The sequence below is a fragment of the Panicum hallii genome, chromosome 9, assembly GCF_002211085.1.
Source record: "Panicum hallii strain FIL2 chromosome 9, PHallii_v3.1, whole genome shotgun sequence".
Classification (NCBI taxonomy): domain Eukaryota; kingdom Viridiplantae; phylum Streptophyta; class Magnoliopsida; order Poales; family Poaceae; genus Panicum; species Panicum hallii.
Genome location: NC_038050.1, coordinates 16,739,695 through 16,748,116, shown reverse-complemented (window position 1 = coordinate 16,748,116; position 8,422 = coordinate 16,739,695). Strand labels below are relative to the sequence as shown.

Below are 8,422 nucleotides of genomic sequence, written 5' to 3'. Positions count from 1 at the left end.
GGGCCCGCCCCATCATGGACCGGCCTTCCTTAGGCCGTGGAGGCGTTGAGCATGTCGTCGTGGTCCGTGAGCCAGGGCCCACCAACGACGAGCACGCAATCATCGCATCATGCTTGCTACTAATGGAAAGCCTGCCTGCCTGTCTACTACAGCCGGCCCCTCTAAGACCCCACCACACAACGACAACACAAGTACAGATGACCATTGCAAACATCCAGCCCAGTACAGACGAGACACATCCTTCGTCTCGCGCATTCAGCATGCCAGGCCCAGCAGCCCGATCAGAATCAGATAAAGCCCACCCAAGCTCGCTTACATAATAACAACACAGACAAGCAGAATACAGCCTAACCATGACTCTTCCAAATAAAACATAACCATGCCCAGTCCAGAACAACGCTACTTCTGATACAATGAAGGACCGCAACACTTGATTCCAGGCACAAATGTTACAGCAGGCAAAGCCACTCGATCCCTTAAAAACACAGCAACAAAATGGGATGATGCAGGAGTGTGAATACTCCGAGTTCAGAATGTCCAGGACGCAGGTTTTATCCAACCATCGTGCGCTTCCTGCCCCGTTGCCTCACTGCAAAATTTAAGCGCATACATTACAAAAAGGTCATTCGTCAGGCTACCACAGCTACAAGAGGAAGCGGAGATAGGATGCGCTTGGGGAGGCCCAGGAGCCCAGGATCACGCCCTACCTTGAGCCAGCTTGTTCTGGGTGGAGCACCACTGCTTCGAAGCCTTTCTGTACGCCGTCATGATCTTCTCCATCTGGTTCACCACGGAAATCAGCCTTGTGTTATCAGAATCAAAAGTTGCAGGGCGTATGGTATCAGGGAGATATGAGTAAAGCAAACTGACTGCCTCATGAAAAGAAAAAGGGAAATAAAAAAAAAAGAAGCAGCTTGCATCAATTGAACAAACAAGCAGGAAAAACATTGGAAACAAAATGCAATAAGCAAAAGAAAGAAAAAAACTCATAATCCATATCATAAATGAACTAATCTGTGCTGTAATGTTCCACATGTTCGTACGGAACAGTCAGCCCCTAAGTGCAGAATAACAGTTAAAGAAATCTAAATGATGACAAAGCATTTCAATGATTGTCCCAACATTCATGATTGTCAACGTTTCGATAAATCCAATCTTGTGGGCTGCTTAGATAACCCTGTATACATTATTTGTTCACCAAAATAAAATTACTAAATAGCAGTCCTAGCTAGTATAGGTTAAGGTATATGAACTGACAAAACATGAATAAGTAACAATCAGGAACCAAAGTACATTTATGGTCAGAAAGAAAAATAAATTAACTTGAATATCAATTCACCCAGTCTCCTTAGTCCTTACCACATCCCCACAGGATGAATGCATGGAAATCAAAGCTCTCTCTAGCACATATAGGTCCACCGCTTTGTCCTCAGGAATTGTTGATGTGAAGCTCAGACCAAAATCAATAAGAACCTGCCAAGATGAAGAAATGAAACTGACAAATAAGTAGCCACATCTCCTGTGTGCAACCTTCATCACACAGCTCAACAAAGAAAATACAAAGATATCAACACTATTCTATGGCTCTACATAGAGCTGATTGCTGCTGATCTTGATTATCATAAACTTGATTTCATAGATCAGTAGAGTGAATACAGGAACCAAAGGATGTTGGTACAAAGGACATTCTACGCACCAGTTGATTGTTGCTGCTCTTGATTATCATGTTTGACGTAGTCAAATCACCATGAACAAGACCTCCATCATGTAGTTTCCCGACTGCATTTCCTATCTGTGTGGCAATATCATTCAGGCGTTCCTCATTAACCCCATTTGAACCAAACCCAAGAAGTATATCCTTGACAGACAAGCCATCCACAAACTCAAAGGTCAAAGTATGCAGAAGTGGATCCACAGCATAAAGAACTGGGGTAGGAACACCAAGCCTTCTTGCTTTTGTCATGCACCGAGCTTCCTGAACATGAAAAGAGAATCATGCTAAGCCAAATTTCAGTAAATCAGATGACATGTGCAACTGTTCAAACTTCAGAATATGTTTTTCATCTCAACATGACTAAATCAATAATATACCATTCAGAAATATGGAATTCTTTGTTTCTACATAAATGGATAAGGCAAAACTGTTGTGAATCCAAATTCTTTTACATGAGAATAAAAACAAATCTAAAAGGAACCATGTTGGTTAGAGAGACTAACAGCATTTAAGCGCTTTAGAGTCAACTTTGCATCCAACAATGGGTGGCGGTACTTCTTCGAAAAGCGCTCTTTGATTACACATTTTCGTCCTACAAATGTTGAAACAAATACCCTCTGCAGAGAAGCAAACAAACTATTTAAGATGAAAGCACAAGGACAAATTGCAACTATATAGCGATTGAGTCTTGAATTACCGCTTCTGCCCCCTGCTTCAGCAGTACACCAAAATCCTGTTCTTGCTCCTGAGAAGTATCCATCAAGTCTAACATGTACTTAAAAAAAACCTGCAATTGACGAAGTACAGAAAGAAAAATGAAAGGATGTCAGACAGGCATTATCAAAAAGAAAAGCAAATGTAATAGACAGATCTGGCATAATGAAGCCAGCTGTTCTGCCAGACTACCAGTCATTTCAAACTTTCTTTTCCCAAGGATAGCAATTTCAAAACTACCGAAATTGCCAGACTACAAGTTTCATGCCTTTTATCACAGCTGATAGTCCTGTGATGGTTCTGAAATTTGAACTAGGACAGGTCATCATCACAAAATTCCAACAGTAATAGGAAGATTTGCTCGAGTTAACAATTCAATAGTACCTATACTCCCTACTTCTTTATTGAGGCTGTGATAGCAGTGTTCTTCTTGGCTCCAACGGCAATAATCTTCTTTCTTTGGGTCAAACGCTTATAGCTCTGAGGATTTAATCTTTGTGATGGACAAGGTGGTCTGAATACCTCTGTCTTCAAGGGATCCAGCAGATCCTCTGAGCATCCTAACACAAGACCACTCTTTGTAGCATCATCCCAGAGCTCTCTTCCAAGCTGAAATCTTCCATTCCTACAAAGCTTTTCTATAAGCAGGTCATATATACAAGTGTCCACTAATCCACAACTCTTCATGAGTCTGAACATATCAAGAGCATGGTCAACTTGCTCAGTTCCACAAAGGACGCCTATAAGGCCATGGAAAAACTTAGCAGTTGGAAGCACACCACTTTCCAGCATAGCATCTACAAGCCTTTTCCCTCTAATGATTCTCCCAGTCAAATAGAGGACCCTAACCACAAGATAGTAGCCAACCCAGTCAGGGGAGCACCCTGCCTTTCCTTCTCTCATCAGGTACAAGATCCTATAAGCTTCTTTCACTCTTCTTGCTCGGCCTAAACACGAAAGTAATATGTTGAAGCTAGAAGCAGCTGGGGCGACACCACAGGACCTCATCTCTGTTAGCACATCCATAGCTTCTGGAACGAGGGCAGAGGGATTGAACTTGAGGTTTCTATGGCACACACAATGGAGAAAATCGTTGAACGACGGCAAGCCCAGTGGGACGCCTGAAGACTTCATCTCATCAAGGACTCTCCGAGCCTCCTTAGCGTTCCCATGAACGCACCAACCGTGGAGGAGGCTTCGCTCAACGATGCTAACCATGGGTTCCACCGAGAGCTCGCTCTTGTGATGCCACACCACACCCTGCGCCTCGCGGGCGTGGCCCCTCTTACACAGTGCCTGAACCATGGCAAGGCTGCTCGACCACACGCCATCTCCTCCGGCACTGGCACCACGCTCGGGCAGCAATTTCTGCCTCTCCAGACCTCTAAACAGTCGGACCGCCTCATCCTCCTTCCCCGCATCGACAAGGGCCTCGACCACGGCCGTAAAAGTCTCCGGCGCCATCCTCCGGCCGTCCTTCTCCGCGTCACTGATGGCGATTCGCATCGCGGTCAGGTCCCCGACCCGTGCGAGCACCCCAATCGCCCTATCGAGCGCCTCGTCCCCCAACGCCCCGGGGTCCTTGGAGCGGCACCACGCCAGGAAACGCAGGAGCCTCCTTCCCGAGCCGACGCCGCCGCTCTCGCCGCAAGACTCGATCACGCGCCCGACCAGGGCCGGTGAGACGGCCACGCCCAGCCGGTCCAGCCTGCTCCCCACCTCGTCGAGGCCCCCGGACCCGGAGCACACGACGTCGCGCACCGCCGCGTCCAGCTCCGCGCCCAGCGGCGCGCCGGAGCACAGAGCGCGGCGGCACGGAGGAGGAAGGGCGCCTCGAGTGAGGGCCGCCGTCAATCTCGCCATCGCCATCGTGCCCACGGGCTCTACACGCGGCTGGCCGCCAAGAAACTGGCGGCCGGCGGCGGCAAGGTCTGGAGAAGAGAAGAGGGGAAGTGGCGGCGGGTCGGAGAAGGGGTGTGAAACTGACCTTGGGGAGGGCTCTGCTGGTGTTGGTGGCGGTTGCGGTTGCTGCGTCGGCTCGCGCCTCGGCGTTTCTCCGGGAGAGGGCGGCGGGGGGGCGGAGGCGTTGCGGCGGGGTTGTGCGTCGGGCGAATTGGGGGAAGAGGCATTAGTTAGGGCCTTAGCGGTTCTGGATTGGGCCGATCATGGACCGGTAAAAGAAGACAATGCGGAGCTCGACTTTCGGCCTGATAACTACAGCCGACTCATCATACTGGCCTGTTTTCGCGACTACTACAGTTCGAAGTTGTCCTTCCACTCAAAAAAAAAAGTTCGAAGTTGTCCTAGTGTCAGATTAACGTCCTTCTCGACAATTTACATTCACCATTCCAATCCTGACCTGAGCCTAAGTGCTCGTGTACTATTCCGTCCAGTTCAAATAGTCTCCTTATTTTTTAAAGAAAAACAGGATATATGCTCAAAATACACACACTTACCTGTATAAATGCACCTATGCAATTATATTTGTATGAGCATTTTCGAGAAACTGAATAAATAATCTTATATATGAACAATCTTATATATGAACATCATCCCTGAAACATAATATGTTTGTGTGTAGCTTAGTGTTGACGCTCGTTACGGACCAATTTCGGCCATCATTTTGACCAAAAAATTAAAAGAACTAACATTTCTTGCAAGCATATTTATCCAAAATAATGTTAATTCCATATGTCCTCTGGAAAATATAGCTATGCAGAAATTTGAGCTAAAATGGAGGGAAAACATACATTTGAATCCAAGGCACAAAACACCGACCAATCATGAGCAAGCACGAGTATTGAAGGACCCACATGATAGTCTAAACACACTCTCAATCCAAGGCAACACCTCTCCGACCAATCAAAATGCATTGTTCAGCCTCCCATGGATCAAAGAGCCCACCGGAACCATAAACCAATGTAGAACTACGCCAAGTCATCCATCGCCGACCTAAGGACCCATTTGGCAGCCACTCTGCCAAAAGGGGTTGCCAAAGGCAGTTAAAGTGGTGCGGCCGAACCAGTTTGGCGCCGCCTCACCTCCATCTTCCACGTGCAGCTCCTCATCACTCCCCAATATCAGTTCCAGGTGATAGCCCCTCATTTGCCGACCGAGACACCCCATGGGCACACCTATAAATATGAGAGGAGGGACTCTAAATCAAGAACACCAACACACAACACACACAATCGTTCACTTTTATACTTAAGCTCTAGGCTCATTCAGGTGCTAAGAGATAGGGAGAGAGTGAATGTGAAATCCGAAAAGTGCCGATCTTATCGGCACTATCCTTTAGCTTGTACCTCGACGGATGATTATCAATCAAAGTAAATGTTCGTTACTTCTTCTGTCTTCGTTTCTTAGTTAAGTAATAGTTCTAAGTTCCGTAGTTACTTGCCGGATCATTAGTTCACTAGTTAGTAGGTGCTCTAGTCTAAGGCCAAAGGCTAGAGTAGTAACGATAGTGTAGACGTGGTGCCAAGACTAGATTTACCTTTTGGTTGTGGTATATCCTATAGTTAGATGAGGTAGGTAGCAGGAGGTGACAAGCCCTGCCTATCTAGCGTAATCTTCCCCGTTCGTCTATATCCCAGTACCGTATTATTGGAGCTCACCAGATTTTATTCTATGGAAAGCCAGTAGGCCGATGCGAACAACTAAGACAGTTCTATCTTACCTCTTATTCTTTGCCCTAAGAATCCTCTCTATCCCTTGCTTCTAGCCTGTATGGTGTCCTTGGACGAACCTGAAACTTAGAGAATATACACACGTTACTTAGTGGATACTGTCGGTGTTTAACCGGCTGCCCACCGAGGGATATACCCAAGGTGGTAAGTTTTGGGTGAGGAGACGCCGAGATCAGGAACTCGAAGGTGCAAGGAACACAAAGCTTAGACAGGTTCGGGCCGCAAAGCGCTTAACACCCTACGTCCTGTATGGTGGTTTGTATTGCCTTTGGTGTAAAATGATCTAGAGATCGTGTTTTGAGAGGGATCCCTGCCCTCCCTTATATATCCGGGAGGCCAAGGTTATAAGGATACTAACCAACACCAGCTAAGGAATCGTACCAGAATATATCTCGATTAGATTCCCTCTGTATCGGTTAGCTCTATCTCCTATTTAAACGGGATAAATAAGAGATAAACGAGATAAATAAGAGATAAGACAAACTTAATCTCTTAAATCTCTTTAAACTATTTTATGTATACAGTCCCGTGGTCCCGGTCTGACAAGCCCCCGAGCTCTTCGTAGCTGAGTTCTGCAGGCTTATCGAGTACTTTCGAAGTAGCTTTCGGCTTCTTCTGAAGCTCCGTCTTGAAATCCTTTTTCGAGTACTTTACTTGGCTGCATCGAAGCTATGAAGTGCTCATGCCCCGAATTTTATTTCTGATATGGTGTGCGATTGAAAAATCGCACTCCATACGGAGTAGCCCCAGAGCCTTAGGTTGAATCGGAGAATCAGGCTGAGGGTCGCATTAGTCTGAAATCCTCCTTACTTTTCAAATAAATTTGAAAAATAAGTAGTCGATGCCACGTATCCCGCAGCCCCCAAGCCTTGAACCCAAATCTCCCAGGTTTGGGAAAAAGGATCCAAGAATCGGGGCATTGGTGTTACTCTGAAATCCTGAGAAAAACTCTTCGTCTTCTGCATAGTGAAATTAAGTCTCCCGCTGGTTTATTTAACCGCGCGGTAACTTAAGGTTTCTTCTGCACTCTCAGTATTCATATGAGTCGTCTTCAAGTAGTTTTGCGGCGTCCAGCCCCCGAGCTTACGAGCCAAGAGAGCCAAAGAAGCCATCTCGAGTAGTGCGCATCGCCCAGCCCCTGAGCCTGGGAACTAGCGGAACTGCGATGGCACGCCACGCTGCCTGGAGGGTTGTTGCCGAAGTTTGACCTGAAAAAAGACAATACACAAATTATGTAGCATAATGCGAAGATACTGAGTAGTACTCAGTAATAATGCGAAGACATCAAAATTTATTTGGTGTAAAAATTGCTATGTCGAGCTCTTTTTTAGGCCATTTAAATCTTCCGAGCAGTCCACCTGTTATGTTTAAGCACCTGGTCCTGTTTTAGCCGTTGCTCATAGCGTGTATGAGATCTTCATCTCGTGTACGCGTAGAGACGTTAGGCGTGACAAAAGAGCCGAGGTTTCACGGATTAAGGCATGTGCTACCCGAGTTGATTAGTGACCGTTAAGAGGAGACACGCGCAGAAAGTAGTCGTCATGCGACAAAGAGGATGCGCAGTGCGCAAAGGTAGTCGGCGAAGTGTAGCTCTGGAGGGTTTCATGCCCATCGAGAGTCGTACACGGATAAGTAGTTAGCGAAGTGTAGCTCTGGAGGGTTTCATGCCCATCGAGAGTCGTACACGGACAAGTAGTCGATCATGGAGTAGCCCCCGAGGGTTTCATGCCCGTCGAGAGGCGTACCCAAAAAGGTAGCTGATCCTGCGAAGAACAAGTCGGAAAAGGTATAAGTCACTTAGCTTGATTCGTGGACGAATGTTGACGAAGCCGTGGAGCTCGTTGATGGAGCTGGGACGGTTTGTTGATGAAGCTCGACTAGTCGGAGTCGATTCCGACTAGTTTTTAAGTTGAGACGAATAGTTGAAGTAGTCGTCGGCGGGCAGCCGATCGTCCTCGCGAAGTCGAAGTAGTCGAACTCGTCGCTGCTGCTCGCGGATATTGCGGCACAAGCCGAAGTTGAACCGGGTCGTCGAGGTCGACGTCCGCGGTGCATCGACGTTGCAGCGCGAGGTGAAGTCGAGCCGAGTAGTCGAGATTGATGTAGCCGTTCGCTGAAGGATCCGATCTCGAACTCGATGAATCGATTCGTTGATGCACATGCGTGAAGGTAGCAATCCACCACCTGGTGAACTAGAAAGATGCCATCGAGTTCGCTGGTGGATCTTCGATGCGCTCCCCTATCTGGCGCGCCAGCTGTCGGTGTTTAACCGGCTGCCCACCGAGGGATATACCCAAGGTGGTAA

General features: G+C 47.2%; 2 protein-coding genes across 3 annotated transcripts; both read right to left on the bottom strand.

Moving 5' to 3' along the window:
• Positions 1–254: 254 nt before the first annotated feature.
• On the bottom strand, positions 255–4,520 carry LOC112877987 (EKC/KEOPS complex subunit bud32). Of its 2 annotated transcripts, none has more exons than XM_025942363.1 (8): positions 4,416–4,520; positions 2,813–2,988; positions 2,412–2,501; positions 2,218–2,331; positions 1,697–1,975; positions 1,360–1,473; positions 708–780; positions 255–589 (listed from the first exon to the last, which is right to left on the bottom strand). In XM_025942363.1, the coding sequence occupies exons 3-8, from the start codon at positions 2,484–2,486 to the stop codon at positions 552–554; spliced, it is 693 nt and encodes a 230-aa protein (XP_025798148.1). In that variant the 5' UTR covers positions 2,487–2,501; positions 2,813–2,988; positions 4,416–4,520; the 3' UTR covers positions 255–551. The 2 variants fall into 2 exon arrangements, with proteins under 2 accessions (XP_025798148.1, XP_025798147.1); XM_025942362.1 differs by having other exon boundaries at positions 2,813–3,053; positions 4,416–4,510.
• LOC112872882 (pentatricopeptide repeat-containing protein At5g61370, mitochondrial) lies at positions 2,822–4,297 on the bottom strand. The gene has a single exon (XM_025935919.1). It carries the CDS (start codon positions 4,295–4,297, stop codon positions 2,822–2,824), a length of 1,476 nt encoding a protein of 491 aa, XP_025791704.1.
• Positions 4,521–8,422: the final 3,902 nt, after the last annotated feature.